Raw genomic sequence first — 18,819 nt, 5'->3', positions numbered from 1 at the left:
ATTCTGGGCCCGGCTGCCTCTGGCTGCCATGGCCCATCTCACAGTGCAAAGTCAGGGATTTCCTCAGGACCTCATGAGTCTGCCTAGAAGATAGCACTCCTGGGGCTGGTGCTTTGAGCTAAGGGTGTTGAGGGAACTGCTCAGCAAAGTGCAGTCGGGCCCAGGTTTCCCTTGTCCTCACCAGGGAGTGGGGAGCTGCCTGGGGCAGCCACTGCCTCCATGCTTTACATATACTTATCTCATTTAATCATCACAGCAACCTTGTACTTCGAGACCCCATTATCCCCATCTTATTGGAAGCCGGGGCTCAGAGAAGTGGGATAACATGCCCATGTTACACTGGAAGTGGCTGAGCTGGGAGCCATGCAGATCTGATTGATCCTAAAACCATGGTCTCCCCATTACCCACCCCTGCTCCTCAGCAAGCGCAGCCCGGAAGGTGAGAATCTGATGGAGCTCCCACTTACTGCCCGGACCCTGGCTCTGCCTCCTGTAAAACTGAGTTCTGTGTTCTTGCTTTTCCCCCCTTCAGATTGTAAAATAATCGAGGACAAGCCTTACAGCTTGCTCATCTTTGTGCTTCGTAACTCTTAGCTCGTTTGGGTACCTGATAAAAGTTTGCTGAATCAAACAAACATCTCCCCAACTTCTTTTATGTGGAATTTTCCTTAAGTCTTCCTTAGCTCTGTATTCCTGTTCTCAACAGCAAGGCTTTGTCCTTCAGCCTCGCCGTGGCGGGTTTGGAGTTGATGGGGGAAAGGGAAGAGGTGAGGTAGGAAAACGGCATTTTACAGAGAGTGTATCTCCCTCTAAAGCAGGGTAGATACAACTCTGCATTTGAAAGAAACTGAGCATGGTTTCAGAAAATGATCTGAAGTTATCATTTCAGGCCAGTTTTAGCTTCATTTCTGTTTGATCTTCAGTTAGCTCTGCCTCTGAAAGGTTTATTTTTTTTCTGGTCCACAGCATCCTTACTAAATAGTTAATGATCTGGAAACAATTTCTTTAAACATACTAGGGGAGCAGTTAGGTGGCAATTCTCCTTGAACAGTTAATACCATTTTCATAATGTGAACAAACACACTGTAATATTTTAGTGAAAGAACATAGCTCTGGAGTCAGAAGTCAGGGGTTTGAATCACCCCCTCCCAACTAACTTGCTTGGGGTAACTTTTCTGAACCTTTGCTTCCCCATCTGTAAAATGGGATTGAAAATAATACCTGCCTTTCCTATGTCCCAGACCTTTGTGAGGAGCAAAAGAGACAATAGGAAAGCATTTTAAATATGCGATATAAATGGCTATCTGTTTGGTAAATCTGCATTTTGTGTGTTAGTTTCTTTTAAATCAGGGCTACAGTGTAGCTTTGCTCCTTCCTCGAATTCTTTGGGGGTGAATTAGCTCTTGCTGGAGCATCTGGTACACTGGTGACACACAGAGTCCCCAGAGGGTGTGAATTGGGTCCGAAGGGGGAGAGCCAGAGGGAGATTCTTATCTGGGGAGGGCAGGGAACACTCTTTGTGCTTAGGACAGAGGCCATGTGGGATGAAACAGAGTTTGATTTGTGTAATCCAACCTTGTCAGATACCACAGCCAGCTCTTTAAAAAAAAAAAAAAAAAAAAAAAAAAAATGCCTTTTACTAGTTGGGCCTCTCTAGGCAAGAGGCTGATCCTATCACATCAAGTACATCTTTAGACCTGGCCAGACATCAATTGTTCCTGGCTTCAGACAAGTGGGTTATCTTGCAAGGCTGACTTTTCTATAGTCAGTCCAGCGTGCTTGTTGAATACCTACTATGTGCCCTGCGTGTTCCCTGTTAACCAGGACGAATGATCTGGGTGTTCAGTTACAGTGCCTTGTGCACAGGGGGAGTGACTCAAACACTCGTCAACTGACTGCCTCCATCCCCTGACCACAGAAAGAAAGTGGGACTGAAGAAAGAACCCTAGATCTCTCATGCCTGGTTGTGCTCTCCTAACTGAAGAGATTATTTTTTTATCTGCCACGTTAGGCCCCCTTCCCTTGGGGCGTTCACCTCTATTCTTTCCTTCCCCGTCTTGGTCCTACCCTTTCGGCTCTGAATTTGAGAGCTCTGGTGTAAGCTTAAATTCCCATCAGCTTCCTATCTCCTGAACCCCAATCTCCTACCCCTGAGGTTACCCTGGCTATGCATTCTGGGTACCCCCATTCTTTTGCAGGTTCCCAAACTTTGAGGGGTCCCAAGCCAGCCTGGGAGAGCTGAGCCTTGCGCCAGGGGTTTGCACCCACTGATCTCAGTCTATGCACTGGGTGCTGTGCCAGGTACCTGAGAGTCAGAGGCCAAGCGTACCCGTTCCTGGCTCCCCCTTCCTTCTCCCCTTCTCCCCCACACCCTCTCCTGGAAGGATCCATGTGCTCTGGTGTTTCGGTGTCTTTGTGTACCTCGTCCTGTTCGGTGAATGTTGATTTCCTTCCTTCTTAACTGTTTCTCTCCCTGGCCTCCCTTCAAGACCTTTTTCTTTCCTTTCTCGTCAGGCACTTTTGTTTAATTTTTTAAAAAATATTTTATGTATTGTTGTTGCTCAAAAATCAAGGCATTCTTTGATTCTCTTGCTATGTGGCAATTTGGTTTCCTTTCAATAAAGGGCCTTCTGGGGGCTGCCCTGTGGCAGGAGAAGGCTGACTGGGGTATGTGTGGCATTGCTTGTGCTCACAGAAAGGGTCGCTGGGGCAGTAGATGGTTTCCCAGGCCCTGTTCTTGCTGGTCGCACGGCTGCCAAGGCAGCCAGCTTGACCCTGTACTAAGCAGCCTGTTCCCTGGGCCCACACAGACCCTCCGCCAGGCTGAGCGGATTCACTTGTTGGAGCTCTGAGTTATAGTGCTGAAGGTAATTGTGGATGACAAACTCCAAATCACCAGACCTTAGGGTTGGACAGCACCTCAGTGGTTTCCAAATGCCTGTCTGTGGCCTGGCTGCCTCAGAAGCACCTGGGCAGGATTTACCTCCGGGTTGGCCAAGTCATTACTCTGGTGGGAGGGAGGGAAAGAGACTAAAGAAAATACCAAATCATGAAATGTTTTCTTCTAGGCTATAGGATCATGAGGGATTTTATTTTCTCCTCTCTAATTTCTTGTATTTTCCAATTTTTCTATGTTACTTTTTTTTTTTTTAATTTATTTATTTATTTTTGGCTGTGTTGGGTCTTCCTTGCTGCGTGCAGGCTTTCTCTAGTTGCGGCGAGCGGGAGCTACTCTTTGTTGCGGTGCACGGGCTTCTCATTGCGGTGGCTTCTCTTGTTGCGGAGCACGGGCTCTAGGCACGCGGGCTTCAGGAGCTGTGGCTCATGGGCTCGGGAGTCATGGCTCGCGGGCTCTAGAGCGCAAAGTGGCGCATGGGCTTAGTTGCTCCACGGCATGTGGGATCTTACCGGACCAGGGCTCGAACCCGTGTCCCCTGCATTGGCAGGCGGATTCTTAACCACTGCACCACCAGGGAAGCCCTCTACGTTACTTTTATGACTAAAATAGACAATACATGCTACTTCTGATTTTTAAAAAATGTCACTCAGGGAGCATGTTCAATACACAAATTCCTGGCACCCTTCCCTGAAGATTCTGCCCCAGTTGGTCTGGGTGGGACCTGGGGACTCTGTATGTACAATAGCACCTCCGTGGATTCTGTGATGCAGTCGGGTGTGGGAACCACTGATCTAACACCACGCCTGCACTTCACCTGTAAGGAGAGTGAGGACTCAGACAGGCTGCTGGGAGACCCCAGCCTACCAGGTCCTCTGATTCCCGGCCCGGGGAGCCACCCACTGCCCAGAGTGCCTTCCTGGATGATTCAGGAGCCCGGAGGCCCGTCCCAGGCAGAGGCACAGAACCTAGGTCCTTCCTGAGGCTGGGCCTGTGTGCACCTAGGCCTGTCTGTGTCTCCCGGCAAGACCTCAGCCTTGCAGTCTGACAGCACTATCTGGCCCACAACTGCTTCTAGGTTCCCCAGCACCCACAATGACTGGAGTCAGGATGCTTCCTTGCCTCATCCCCAGAGACCTCAGGGCCCAGGAAGTTACCCAGGCAGCAGGTGGCCTCCATGAAGGGAACGTGAGGAGAAACTGAGGCATACAGGGATGGGATTGGTCCAGGCCCCAAATGATCGAGTTGTGATCTCCCTTCCTTGGCCCTTGAGCTGTTTTGAGATGATTTAGAGAAGGGGAGGATGGAGGGTCTGCTTGGGTGTAAAGAAAGGTATATGGTGGCGCTTGGATCATAGTAGTAATGGGTAAGGACATTGCCCTAGGGCCAGGTGGTCTGGATTTAGCCCAGTCCCTGCCACTTACTAGCTATGTGGCCAAGTTACCTAACTCTTTGAATGATCTCATCTGTAAAATGGGCATGATAATACATACCTGTGTCATAGGGTTGTTGAGAGGACCAAAGGAGTTTAATGTGTATAGACCAGTCCTGCTCATACTCTAATGTGTCTTAAAGTCGCCTGGGCATCTTGTTAAAAATGTGCATTCTGATTCAGTGGGTCTACATTTCTAATAAACTCCCAGCTGATGCTGAAGCTGCTGGTCCGTGGACCGCATTTTGAGAAGCAAAGATGTAAAACACAGGACCTGACACGCTCAATTTACAGTTACTGTTAGGATCATGGTTGTTATTGTTACTTGGCCTTTTCAAACAGGCACCCGAGGAGCCTCGGAATTCCAGCAGACTGGCCTCCCCAGAGACCAGTCTTTTCCTGGATTTTCCTCGTATTCCACCCTATGACCTTTGCACCTGTCCTGGGTAGCAGCTGGGGAGGGGAAGCAGAAGGAGGGGGTGCTGTGCCCAGCTGCTGCAGGCAGGCCTGAGTCTTCAGGTTTGCAGCTGAGTCCATTTTCATGCTGCTTTACCCTAACCAGATTTTGTTAAGCCGGGTGTGTTTCCTCTTTTTACTTGTCTTTGTTTACAAAACATGAGGAAGCCATCAGTCTCCCCAGTCGCAGTCTGCCAGGCCTCCGCTGTGGCACACCCCGATTTCCCTTCCCCTCCAAGCAGGAGCCGTGCCTCCCACTTTCTGGGTTGTTTTGCAGTCTCCCCTTCTGCAGGGGAAAGAGGAATGCTATTGCTACAGGTATGGGGTGGGGGGAATACCTGACAGGGCCCTGAGGTCAGCCTCAGTTGACATCTCTCCTCTCTTCTCTTTGTGGCCTCAGGCAGGGTGACAGGGAACCCGGCGAGGTTCCTGCACAGTTGCCTGGGGACAGGTCAGGGAGGCCAGGGCGAGACGTCCCTGCAAAGCTCTGGGAATCCAGGAGCCCCGGGCTCTGTCACTGACTTGCTCTAGCCTCTTCTCCTCTGACTAGGAGTTGCCTGGTGGGGGCCTGGGCTGTAGTTAAAGACAGCAGGGGCTCCAGCTCCCCTACACACGCGTGCACGCGCGCGCGCGCGCGCACACACACACACACACACACACACACACACACACACACACACACACACACTTCACATAAGCGTGCTTGCTGCCTGGGCCACTGCGGCAATCCAAGTCCAGCCTCTGTGCTGGCTCCTTTTTTGCACACTAGGTTCTTATTCCCCTGTCCACCGAGAACCCCATGGAGAGGGCCCCAGCCTAGTCCTCCTGCCCTGGCAGATAAAGAGAGAACAAAGACCGCCTCTTCCAGCACCCCTCGGTGCCCTTCGGACCTCTGCTGGCCCCTGGGAAATGGTACCTGTGTGGACGGGGCACCAGCCACGATCCTGTGAGCCACTGACCGCTGACCTTTGCCCTCAGCTTCTCTGCCTGACAGTAGGACCTGGGATAACCTCCAGAGAGTAGTGTGCATTCTTTGTTTTTGTTTTGTTTTCAAGTATGTTCTTGCTTAACGTTTAATTGGCTCCAGTCAGTAGGAAAGCGCTCCAAGAGGGATTATTTATGGCTTACTGTCAAGAGCAGCTATAAAAAGGGCAGCACGGAGCTGGAGATGCTGGGAAGGGAGAGAGGGCGGGCGCACAAGTGTGTGTGTGTGTCTGTGTGTGTGCGTGTTTGCACTGGATGAAATCAGATTTTTGCTGCCTCAGCAGTGTGGTTTAAATGGAAGATTAACCCTTTGACCTTCACAGTGTCAAATCACTTGCAGATGGAGGCTCCCCCGCTTTTCCCCCTTGTTTTCTGTGTTACTTTGGAGTTGGGGGAGAGAGGGGGGCACTTCTTCTCTTTCTTGCTGAAGAAAGTTTGTTGTTCATGCAGCTGAGGTTTGCGGGGCTCAGGAGCCAATCTGATTAAAAGCAGCACTTGGCTAAACTTCGGAAAATCCTGCAAGCAGGGGAAAAAGTTTAATCCTCTTGTGCACCGTGCATAAAGAGCCTGGTCTTTTCTTTTTAATGTTCACACTGCAATTGTATTTGGAGAACTCAGCTATCTCCCCCTCATCGCCACTTCTCTCGTCCCTCCCCCAACTCCCCCAGTTTGCAGTCCTGATGGCATTAAAGTGTCGCCCCAAGACGTGTGGATCTGAACTTTGATTGGAAATGATAAGGAGTCGTCTAAGGCTGCGTTTAGGAGTTACGTTGTTTTGTTTTGTTTTCCTTTCAGCACCAGCAGAACCGAAATCGTGTGTGGTGGCAGATCCTCCTCTTTCTGCACAACCTCGCTGTGAATGGAGATGAGAACAGGAATGGGGCAGGTCCCAGGTGAGGCTGGGCTGCCCTCTTCACATGGGGCACCACGGAAGGACACCGGCGAGGACTGACACTGTGTCTTGTGAAGTTGTTGTTGTTTTGTGTTTTTATTTTAAAAATTTCTCTCTGTGTACATAAGACATACCCAAGCGGGACCTCTTTCCCCGTTCAGGGCTTCGACCAGGAATGGGGCCCTTTGTCAAACACTGTTGAAGTAGAGGCTGGTGTGTCTGTGATGTGGGACCTCCCAAGGGCTCGGACAAGTAGATCCTTCGGTCGTCAGTGGTTGAAGACAACCAGGTAGTGCTGTGCTCCGGCGAGTGGACTGTAGTTTTCCCACAGGAACTTATTTAAGAAACAGGAGACTGGATTAGACTCCTGGTTCCACCAAACGTATCAGCCTTCCACTGTGGATGGGGCCCAGATCCGACGGGTCACACTGCTTTAACCCACCAGGGCCTCAGACAAGGCCTTTCCAGCTGCGTGTGGCAACTTCAGTAGGTCGGTCAGCCAGCTCCATGTCTGGGTTCTCCTTGGGCCCAGCCATTGCCCGCCCCAAGGGCTCAGGGATTCTTGCCCAGCCCCTGTCATCTCCAGCAGACCTCAGGGAGGGTTGGGTTTCTCCGTGGACCCCTCAGATGTGCCGCAAAAATGAACCAAACTTCTGGGTAGGCCTCATGTCTGACTTGGTCCTACTTGGAAGCCCCAGGATTGGTCCTGAGGTGCAGAACCACTGCCCCCTCTGGCTGCCTGGGACTGGCTGGGTGTCAACCATGGATGAGCCAAACAAATAACCAGTCAGTGAGCTGTAGCCAGCAGCTTGTGCCTTTGTCAGCTCTTGTTTTGAAAGACCCAGCCAACAGACGGCGTCCCACCCCCGATAGCAGCACTCTAGCACCGGAAGGGACAGGATTGCATTGCGGTGGCTCTGGGAAACGAGGCGGCCATCCCACCTGTGAGAGTCAGCCTTGAGGAACCCAGACCCCTTGGTTTCCTCGGAAACCACATACCTCCTCCCTTTTATCCCCATTCCTTTCTCACGCCTAGTGGGATACAGGAAGAAGCCAGCACAGTGGCTTTGTCAGCTGAAATGTGTCTTTTAGAGTAACAGACAGTGATTAGAGTGCGGAACTGTCCAAGCTGGGTACACACTTCCTGTCTTCCTTCAGCTTCCAGCCAGGCCAGAAAGACATGCTCTGGAACTCAGCAGGATCACAGACGCCTCTGAACTTCTTCCCTTCTCTCCCTGCTGTGGCACTAATGGAGAGAATTTAAAGCAGCCAGTCTGGCAGCTCTGGGAGCAGACACAGGGAATCTGTTCACCTAGAAATTAAATTATCATTTTTGCCTATGTGAGAAAAGTTAACATTGGTGCTAACGGTGAAGCAAGGCCCAAGGAAAAGATGGCTTCCCTGGGCAGAGAAGACCCCAGGGCTACCCAAGGAAATTGGAGGAGTCCTGAGTAGACTGTCAAATCTGAACAAGCCCAAGCTCCTCTAATTCTGCAGAGAGGAGGCCTTTGTTACCGTTGAAGGACACACTGATCTTCCTGATGTACGGTCAGGCAGGTCGTTCACTGCACAAGGCCACCTGCAGTGGAAGGTAATGGAAGCTAGAATCCAGCCCGGGCTCTGCTCACTAAGCTGTATGCCCTAGTGTAGGGCTGTGTCTGCTTACAGGAAGGGGTGCCTTTCCTAATTTGCACAAAGGTGCCCTATGGGCTCACAGTGGCTCGGAGAGGGACTTCAGACTGCATAAGCCTTGGTTTTGTTCTGCTTGGATGTTCTGGAGGTATTACCTATTCTTGGACAGAATTATATTCTCAGGGTGTGTACCATGGTTTGTCTGCTAAGAAGATAGGTTCCTGCTTACAAGAAGGAACCCAGGGAACAGGCATGAAGACTGGTGCTGGGACACTCTGACCATTGTGAAATCCACCCTTCCCTGTGTGTCTCCACACCATTTTTTGACGTGCATAGGACATGTGTTGTTTTTCCCTCTCCTGGACCAAGGCTGTGATGGGCAGGCTGCTGGTGTATCTTTGAGTGGCACACACAAGAAAACCAGGATTATTTCTACCGGCCACTTTTATCTACTCTCAGCAGACTTTCCACGTGAGCTGAGTGAGAGAGCAAATAAATGGTCCAGGCCTTGGTGCCGAGGCAAAGCCATCACCTTCAGAGACCTTGCCGGGCCTGGGTGGGATGCCCTGTGGCCTGTCCTGAGAACTGAGCCCAAGAGTTTGAGAAGCTCAGCTGAACATCGCACCTGGGGCCGGGTGGAGGGTCATCTGACTGCACTGTCTCCATCTTCTGTGAAGCCAGGAACTAACTCACTATCCTAAGCAAGCCAGGGCAAAGTGTACAATGCCTCTCCTTCCCCTCCCCCCAGAACCCAGGAGGTAGAATAGCCCCAAGAGGAAGAGAGGTTCCTCCTGGCTGGCTGTTTTTAATTGGCCTAGTGGTCTAGACTGGCCCCTTCCCCCTCTGCCTGGTGAGTTGGTCTGAACATTCCTCAAGTCCAACCTCAGGACACATGTCCCTCCCCCTGGGCTCCCTCTCCCCATCCCCCGGGAGCTTGGCTGTCTCTAGTTAGGGAGTGAGAATCAGATTTAGAGGGAGGGACAGTGTGACCTGGCTCCTGACCTGTAACCAACAGAAGACTTGCGGAGCTTTTGTGGTTTGCTGAGGGTGGGGGTGGGAGAGGGACTGGAAACCTCCCTCCCCGGTAGGGTTGCCCTGGAGGAGGGGAAGCCTGATATTCAGGGTCAAAACAGCCCTTCTAATTCAGAACCCCAGAGGAGGGGATTCTGGAAGCCGGTAGACAGAACTGGGGAGGGAACCCCCTCAGGCCCCCCCGTCTGACTCTCCCGGAGAGTTGGAGGACTCTCTGCCTTTGCCCACTTCAAAGTCTGGGCTGCTGGAGAGCTGCCCCCGTGGCCTTTTCTTGCTCAGTCCGAGGCAGAAAAAGACCACCTCCCAGTGCCCTCCACGAGCCCCTAGGGGAGGGGGTCTGTGTCGGGAGCTATGTGGCAGGCACGTTCTGAGCGCTCAAAGGGGCCCAGCTGACTTGTCTCTCTGTCCCCAGTGGCCCAGCCCCATCCAAGGATGGGTCCGGCCTGGGCCTGGCAGGGAGGGGGTGATTTGGGATGATCCAGCCAGGGCCTCCACTAGGGGCTGGGGAGCCACTGTGACTGTCCTAGTCAGCAAGGAGCACGTGGAGAGCTTGCGAGCTTGTCTCGTTTGAGGGACCTGATGCAGTGGGGTAGGGCAGGTGAGAGCCCGCAGAAGCAGGCACTTCAGCTCTGCGGGCTTCTGCACATCAGGGCTGCAGCCCAGGCCGGAGGAACCTGCGGGGTCCCTCTGTGTGTAGGTGGGGACACCTTGGTGAGACACCACCCTGGCCAGACTCCTTAACCCATCAGGCTGTGAAGCCTCCTGGGGACAGTGTGGGCAGTGGGCTCCTCAAGGCTGGTGGGGACTTTGAGCCTTGAGGGAACCGCAGAGAAAGCCGCACTCTTTCATAGATGCGCCAGCCTCTTGGGCGGGAGGTGCTCGGAGCCCTGCAGGCTCCCGGTTCGCACTGCCCCTCTCTGTGCATAGGAGGCCAGTGCCTCTCCCTGCTCTGTGAGCATTGCCCAGTGGGCTGCCCCATCCCTGGGTCCACAGGGCCTGTCGGGGGAGACCCAGTGAGAATGTAGCATTTTGTCTCTCCCAGGTTAGCTGTGCTGGGTTCTAGGCACTCTGCCTCTGGGAGAGAAACAAGGAGAGAGAGGGAGGGGATGGGGACTCATTGTTTTTAAACCTGTACAGAATATTTGGCTTTGTGTTCTTCACATGCATATATGTGTGTGTATCTTTTCCCCCATCAATTGGTACAGTTTTTAATAAAACCATTTAAAGCAAAGCTTGTCTTTTTCAAGGTGTAGTAAAAATACAAGGGGATCTGTTGGTGGATTAGAGACTCCCAACTTGCTTCTCAGCTGCCCTCCTGAGTTACTGTCCGGGACCCCCGGCTTTTGTCAGGACTTCCTTTCCCCTCTTGGGGTTGTAAAGAGCCATTCTGACCACACAGTAAGCAGCACAGCAGAGGCCCCATGAAGTGGAAAAACATGGGCTTTGGATCCAGACCTGGATTTGGATCCGGTTCCAGCCTCCACCAGCTGAATGATCATAGGCAAGTTGTTTAACCTCTCTGAGCCTTCAGTTCTTCCACGTGTAAATTACAGCTGTGCCTGCCTTGCAGGATTAAGGGGAGTGTGTACAAAGGACCTGCCCAGGGCCAGCCCTCAGCAACTGGCAGCCTCAGTGACCAAAAGTGCCCTGGCGGCCCCTCTGCACAACCCCCCACCCCTGTCAAGCTGGGCTTCGCTTTCCTTTTGTCGAGGTAGCATCTCACGAGGTAGGCTAGTTGTAGGGGGACTTCCTGGCTTGTCTTTCTTTGCAGATTAGCAATGTGTCTGACTCAAAGGGGTAATTTAAAGCGCTTGACAGAGTTCTAAAAATCCTTGGGAAAAACCACTCCTGGTCCTATCAGCAGTAAGCTGTAAACTGGAGGGCCAGTTCGCTGTGCCGCTGCTGGGCCCCCATACTTAGGAAGCTGTCGGCTCTCTGAGGACCAGCCTTCCACTCTGGTTCCTAGCCTTGTAGAGAGTGGGAGCTTGAAGTGACGTCAGTTGTCTTGTCTAACCTCTTCGTTTTATGGATGAGAAAACTGAGGCCCAGCAGAGGGATGCAGTTTTCTCTTTGGGCTTTTTAAATAGCTGAGTCAGTCAGAGGGGGGCTTACCCCATCCATCTTGGTTTCCATTTGGAAATTGCAGTGCTCTTGCCCAGATCTGCGGGGAAGCCAAAACTTGTCTGTTTTTAATGCCAAATAACTGCCTCTTCTCCTGTAAAACATGGCACTTCTAACCACTCTATATTTGGACAGAGAGGTTTATTTTTACTGGAGTGTGGTAGAAGTGGGGCCTGGTGCCATGTCCGGATGTTATTCTACATTTCACATGCAGGGTTGTAGTTGAGCCCGTGAAGCAGCTCTTCTGAGATTCGCAGGGAATTAGGTGATTGTGATAGTAACGGCTTTCTTTCAAGTCATCTGTGCCTACTTTGGGTGAGGCTGCACTCAGTTGCCCCGCTAGAAACCTGAGACCTCACCCCCTCCCTTCTCTCTCTGATCCCTCCAGACGAAGTCCAGTGAGAAGTTAAAGGCACAGCTGCCCAAGTTTGAACCCAGGCGCCGCTGTTTGCCAGCTGTGCGGCACAGGGCGGGTCACACAGTCTCTCTGTGCCTCGGTTTCCTCATGTGTAAAATGAGACGATACTAGTACCCACCTCATAAGGTTGTTGTAAGCATTAAATGTGTCAATATGTGTAAGGGGCTTAGCGTAGTGTTTTTTACATGTTAGTATTTAACTAAATGTTAGCTCTTAATATTATTAATAATATTACTTTTATTATTATTATTTGGAGGCAGCTGATCCATAAGCTCTGACCATTCTTTCTCTCTCTTTTTTTTTTTTTTTTTTTTGGCTGTGCCACGTGGCTTGCGGGATCTTAGTTCCCTGACCAGGGATTGAACCTGTGCCCCTTGCAATGGAAGCGCAGAGTCCTAACCACTGGACCGCCAGGGAAGTCCCAGCTCTGACCATTCTTATCCAGAAATATGCCTTGCACCTATCTTCTCTCTATCTCTGCCACATTGTTTCTTTCCCTGGACAACTGCAGAGCCCCTACCTGGTCTCTTTGCCAGCCTTGTCCTACCCACAGTGCCTTCTCTGCTGCCAGGGGACCTTTCTAAAAGACAGACTCCCTCCCATCCCTTCCCACTGGAAAGCTTGCCCTACTGGATCCATTCCACATTCTGTAGGCTGCCTCTCCAGCTACCCCCTTGTATGAGTATTCTGTATGTGTATCCTTATATTTGTATTCTGCATACCATATATCCTTATATTTGTATTCTGCATACCATATATCCTTATATTTGTATTCTGCATAACAAATTATCCCAAAATGTAGCCGCTTAAAACCACCAACATTTATTATCTCACAGTTTCTGTGGGTCAGGAATTCAGGAGTGGCAGCCCAAGGTGACAGCATGTTGAGAGGCTAGTATTAAGGTGGCGATTCCTGGAGCACCCAATCAATTTACACTATATAAGCTCAGTGATTCCGGTGCGGGGGTGGGGATGCAGTGGAGGGAGGGGAGAGAGAGCGAGAGAGAGAAATGTACGTATGAGGTAGTGCAGCAGACCTGTCTCTGGCCCTGCTCTCAGTGAACAGGTGGTACCTGGCGTGAGTGGGACATGAGAACATGCATGACAGCCCTTTCTTGACCTCTTATCGCACCAGCATCTTATCCCTCAAAGATACGTTTTTCTAGTCCAGTCTGGCCCTAAATGTCAGCGGTTTCCTCGGCTGTTCAACTGAGGCAAGAGAACTCTCTTCCAACCTGAAGGAAAGCTGTCTGTCTGGGGTTTCCCTGAGAAGTGATCTTGCACTTCATGGGTGTCTGACAGGACTTTCAAGGGCAATTTTCACTTCCTGTGATTTTGGCCTTACAGGAGGTCTTAGAACCAGCCCCTGCGGAAAATGAGTCTCCACTGGACCCTGAAGCCAGCCATTCTGCCCTTAATCCCCTGCTTCCCTAGAGAAGTTTTTGCCCTCCTACGTGGGAAGGCTCCGCGTGGAATTAGAATTGGAATTGCCCTGAAGGGAGGGTGAGAGTAAGTGATGTAAGTGGTATCCTGTCTGGCTTCAGCTTTGCTACCTTTCAGACTCCATGGTACTCTGCAGGCAGATCTGTCACTAGTGTTTGAACTGATGCCGAAACCTGCCTGTGAGAGAAGACAAACGAGGTCCACTGAACCAGTTGACGGCCTTGGCTGAGCCCCTCACCAGGACGCCACTGTAAGTCCACGCACAGATTTGGAAGAAACACATGATCCCTGCCCTCAACATTAGGTCCTAAAAGAAAGCCAGTTGCTATGAAGCAGTGGGAAGCCCACCTGACTGGGATTAAGGAGACTGGATTTTGAAGGTGACTCTGTCACTAACTGGCTGATTGACTTAGGGCAGGGAAGTGACTTCACCTCTGTGGTTCTTGATGTCCTCATCTGTACATTGGGGTGGGACCAGGCTGCATATCTGTGACCTGCCCAGCATTTTCTTCCATCGTTTCTTTATTGGGTCTTGAACTCTTTTAAAAGAGACTCTGCTGAGACTGTATACGGATCCTCTCCTCAGGAGACGGCACAGAATACACAGACTCAAGAGTTTTTCTGTAAGATTTCAGGCAGTTTATTGGGTCTCTTTATCTGTCACTTGGTCTCCAGGTTTAAGGACTCTAAGGAAAAAAGCATAAGAACGAGGACTGCAAAAACTCAGAAACCAGAGCAAGCTCTTTCCTCATTCTGCTCCTGCCTTTGCTCATCCCACCGGAGGTGACTCTCTCCCACACTCCTCACCCTTGTGTCCAACATGAAGGAGGGCGGCATAGTCCCTGGAAGCACTGTATTTACTCTACTGCGTTCTTGAGTCCAGAGACGCCCATTTCTCCAGCAGCACACAGGGGGGCTGAAGGTGTGACAGACGTCTGTTCCTTTTTGGAGGCCCCCGCCTGGGTAGGGGTTGTCTTTGTGGCCCTTCTACCTCCTCTAGCTTGAAGGAGGGCAAAGAGCCTGGGTGCCTTCCTGTAAACTCAGGGAGGAAAGGGGCTTCTGATGAAGGTGTCTCGGGATCGTGCTGAAGGAGCTGGTGGAAGCAATTGGATGCTGGAAGTGAAGGAGACCATGGCCCGTGGCCCTGGGAGACCCAGGGGCCGTCAAGGTCAAAGACCTGGGAACTCTGGGCACCCCTGATAAAAGTTCTTGCTTTTCACCTGAGTGAGCCCAGGGTTCTGCTCAGTGATTCTGTCTTTGAAGTGGAGAGGGTTCAGTGCCCGGTAGCAACCTCATTTCTAACACATCATTACATTTGCCCAGTGCCCTTGAGCACCAGGTACAAATTTTACAGGGACTGTGCACACACACAAACACACACTCAAGTGGGCTGAGTACTGTTTTAAACAGTGACCACAGTCTGGTAGATCAGCGCCGAGTCCGGTAGATCAAACCTGGGGTCAGTGAGCCTTTGGGCAGAGCACTAAGGCTCGGTACTATCTCAATATGCTGCTGCTGTTGCCATATACCTAATTTCAGTGATCCCGCTCCTGAAACGTAGAGAAGAGCTGGTGACATTTCATCGACTGGGGAAACTGAAATTCACCTGTAAGAATGGATGTCATTCCATCAGGACCGCCTCTCACCGCTGGCAGCCACCATTTACCCAGTACGTTGATCAGCATTTTCTTGATTAGCATGTGAATGGCTCTGTGCCTGTCTGGAAAGACTCCTGGTGGCAGGAACTGGTCTGTCTCATTCACCACTATATCCCCACTATCGAGCAAAGAACCTGACACCTGCACGATGCCCAGAAATCTTTGTGGAAGGAAGGAGTGACGAATAACAATGGGAGGAATGGAATGAGACCTGATGTGGTGATGTTCAGTGAGATACGCCATCCTCTGCCATATTTATTTCTGAACTCCTCCCGTGGGTCCAGGCTTTAAGTGGAAAAATGAATCTTGTTTCCTTTTCCTCCCCTGCCAAAGTCTGGAAGTCAGATTTTTGCAGACTTTCAGGAAACTTGACTTGCTCACTTCAGTAAGATTGAATGCAGCAATTTCTGGGCAGAGGTGGGGTCGGGGAAAGGGCACGCTGGCCCTGGGCAGGCAGGCTATGAGCAGTATAGGATGGTGGGCAAGGCTCAGTGTTGGCCGTGAGCAGAGCCCAAGCTCACCAAGTATCCGTGGGTCCCCAGCACCTTGGTGAATGAGGCTGCCGTGGGCTGCTGGTGCCTGAGGGTGCAGCCAGGGTGGGCTGAGTCAGCAGCCTACCAGCCTTCCTTCCCCAGCACCAACCCTCCTCCTCTGGAGGAGGGGCAATGAGGGGGAGATGTGGTCCCGGCTGTCCTGTTGTCTTCTCTGGTTCATCCCAGCCGTCCAGGATGAGAAGGGGGAGGAGTTGGGGGGAACATTGGCACAGGAACAGCCTGCGGTGTTTAGACGTTGGGACTCCAAGGAAGTTCTATCGTATGATCTATCAAAAACTCTCCCCATGGACATTGCTCTTGCTTCCAGTTGCTTCAGCCTGCCTCTTCTCCACACTGGCTACAGGAGTACTCTGTCCCTTTGCAAGCCAAGGAAGCTCTATTTATTTTTTTGAAGTTCTTTGCTCTACCGTGAGCCACAAACAGAAGCTCTCCCCACGGAAGCCTGGCAGCCTGACACAAAGAGTTAACCTCCCTCCAGTGGCATCCTATTAGACCCTTGAAACCTGTGTCAGCGCTCTCTTTCCCCGCTCCCCCTGTGTTTAGCCTCAGGACTGCCAGTCGCTTGCTCCTTGCACACAAAGGCTTCTCTGTTTCTGGCCAGGCTAGAGTCACATGCTTTCACTCTTAACCCCAGAGCTTTAAAACTAAACACCCACCCTCTTTGGCCCCGGATGACCCTGTTTACGTCTGCTGAGCCAATTCCAAACAGCAACAGTAGTGAAACTTCTGTCTGGAGAGACTTCTCCACTAATGGTGTAAGAGAACAAATCTTCACTTTGTATAACGTGAGGACTTTAAGATGTTTTGGGAAATGACTTAGAGGGAAACAACAACAACAAAAAAAAAAACCCCAAAACACAAGGAAGCCAGCAGCCTGCCCCAACTTCTCTATTTTCTAAAGTGTCTCTTACCAGAGACCCCAGGGGCTCGGGATAAAGCTTGCAAGAAACAGAAAATGGTGAGCAGAGTTTTAACGGCTGAGAGAAAGGACATTCTGGATTTTCTTACTGTGATCCTACTTTTTTAAACTCTTAAGGAAAGGTGTATTATCTTTCTTTTTTAACTTATAATTTTTTAATGAAAGATGTTCTCTTTGCTCCATGTCACTGATGATAGGAAAGAAAGATTCCCTTCCTTGGTTTAGGGGAGTGACTTGTGAAGCTTTAGAGGCTTCTGGAGAGGAGGTCTGGACTGATCCATTTCAAAGTTCTGGGTCAGAAGGACTTGCGTTTCTGTTTTTCCCTAAAGATTTCTTTTCGTTCAGTCTTTGTGTTAGCCCATGTTAGCTGTGAAGGAAGTCAAGTTTCCTTTGATTGTTCTTACCCTGATCAAAGTGGTAGAAGTTGAAGGGAAAATACCAGAGCCTGAAATTGCTGGTAACACTGGGGGCCCCAGATTAGGTATTTGTAAACAGTATAGATAACAGCAGTGATCAAGTGTCTGTTGGTCTCATGTCCATCCCCAAAGAAAGTAATGGAGGTGGAGCCAAGGAAACCAAGTTCTGTGTCCTAGGGGTCAGTGAAATTCCATAGACTGGGAGTGGCGGATAAGTTTCATCTCTAGTGATGATACTGAGAAAGTGGCAGCCACCTGTGTTGGGAAGGATTCTGATGCTACATGTGGACGTGGCAGAAAAGAGTGCTACGAGCAATCAGCACTGTCTACTGGGCATGGGCGGAGGACACGACAGTACCTGTTTGCTGTCCCTGTCTTAGTGCAATCTCAGAAAGTTAGATTATCGTATGTACGTAAAGATGAAGAGAAAACAGTCCCAGAGAGGAAATGGCAGACGGCATGGGAGAAGACATAGTAATTATGGCAAAGACAGCGGTGCTCATTAAAAACTGTATTCAGTCCTGCGTATTAGGGGGGCCATGTGACAATTTCTGAGCAGTGAAATAGAAGCAGAAATGCTGTGTCACCTTCAGGTGGGGATAGAATATATGCGTGAGCCATTTTTTATTCTCTTCCCTTGCTCCAGTGATTGAGGAGGACTCTTGTTCCAGGTAGTGCAGCTACAGCATGATGTAACCTTTGTCATCCTGGGTCCCTGAGGACTATGTGGAGCGGAGCCCCTGGCCAACCTGGAATGAACACATAACATAAGAAAGAAGCCTTTTTGTGTCCACTGTGTTCAGAGTTACTTTATTACTGCAGCATACCCCAGCCTATCCTGACTAACACAGTTACCAAGGGGGAAAATTTTTTCTTTTCTTTTTTTCACTTTCTGCCCACATTTGAGATCACTATTTCAAAAAAATGAAACGATAGAGCTTTGAAAATCAACTCTGGTGTATATGAGTGTTGCCAGTCTGGAAGATTCTGTTTGAAGTAGGGATTACAATTCTGCAAAATATTGAAACTGTATGTGAAAGCAATTTGAAAACAATATACAAATATAGTATATTTCAGACATAACTTCCAGTACTTACTCTAGAAATACTACCATCACTGCCTGGGGCCAGAGAGGATGGTGAGAAGTATCACTTATGAGCAAGAGAAGAAAAGTCTTCAGATTCATGAAAACACTAATGTTGGGATACTTGGGCTGGAGAAATCTAGATATAAAAGGTAAAAGAGACCTTGGTAATTTCATCATATGTCAAAGGATTTCTTAGGAAAAAATGCTGAGTGCCCCTGATTGCAATTAACAAAGTATTTCCATGGCAGGATCTGTTCACCAACCTCTCTCAAAATGCTTGCACAGAGGGTTCCGTTTACGCACTTGTTAACCACCAGCCTTGTTGATCCGTTTTCTTATTTTCTTCTCAACTGCTGTTCTTCCTTATTCCTATCACAACTATTAGTACTTGTACTACAGTGCAATTGCCCAATCTATCTTTTCTCCTCGGCTGCCCACTTCCCATTCCCATATTTCAGAGCTCGCTGCAGTGTTCACTGAGATTATAACCGTTTGAGGTTTTGCTCTTTTCTTCTTAGGCTCTCTGAATCTTTGCATCTCTGATGATTTCTATAAGTGCAACATCTGGGTCAGAGATATTAGGAATGCTAACTGCTATATTATATAGCACACAACCCCCCCCACCCTGGCCCCCGGCCCTGGCCAAATCTCAAAGGCTGAACACAAAAAAGTTTATATTTCTCACTCACACAGCTGCCTAATGTGGGTGTTTGATGGGTGATTCAGGGATCCAGGCTCGTTCTAGCTTGTCACTCAGCCAACTTCAGCATGTACCTTCAAAAGCCACCACAGATGGGGAAAGAGCGGGTGAAGAAGGCACATCTGCTTCTTAACATCAACTTGGAAATGACACACGCCGGCTCCATTCATTTCCCATTA

General features: G+C 50.1%; 1 protein-coding gene across 1 annotated transcript in view; it reads left to right on the top strand.

Annotated features, from left to right (window-relative positions):
• BMF (Bcl2 modifying factor) overlaps positions 1-17,804 on the top strand; it is a 28,386-nt gene extending 10,582 nt beyond the window's left edge. The window contains 2 exon segments of the mRNA XM_082385040.1: positions 6,564-6,661; positions 13,424-17,804. Coding sequence (XP_082241166.1) covers positions 6,564-6,661; positions 13,424-13,535 — 210 coding nt within the window. The 3' untranslated portion in view covers positions 13,536-17,804.
• Positions 17,805-18,819: the final 1,015 nt, after the last annotated feature.

Source organism: Balaenoptera borealis (assembly GCF_965194805.1).
Source record: "Balaenoptera borealis genome assembly, chromosome: 3".
Classification (NCBI taxonomy): domain Eukaryota; kingdom Metazoa; phylum Chordata; class Mammalia; order Artiodactyla; family Balaenopteridae; genus Balaenoptera; species Balaenoptera borealis.
This window is presented reverse-complemented; position numbering and strand designations above follow the sequence as displayed.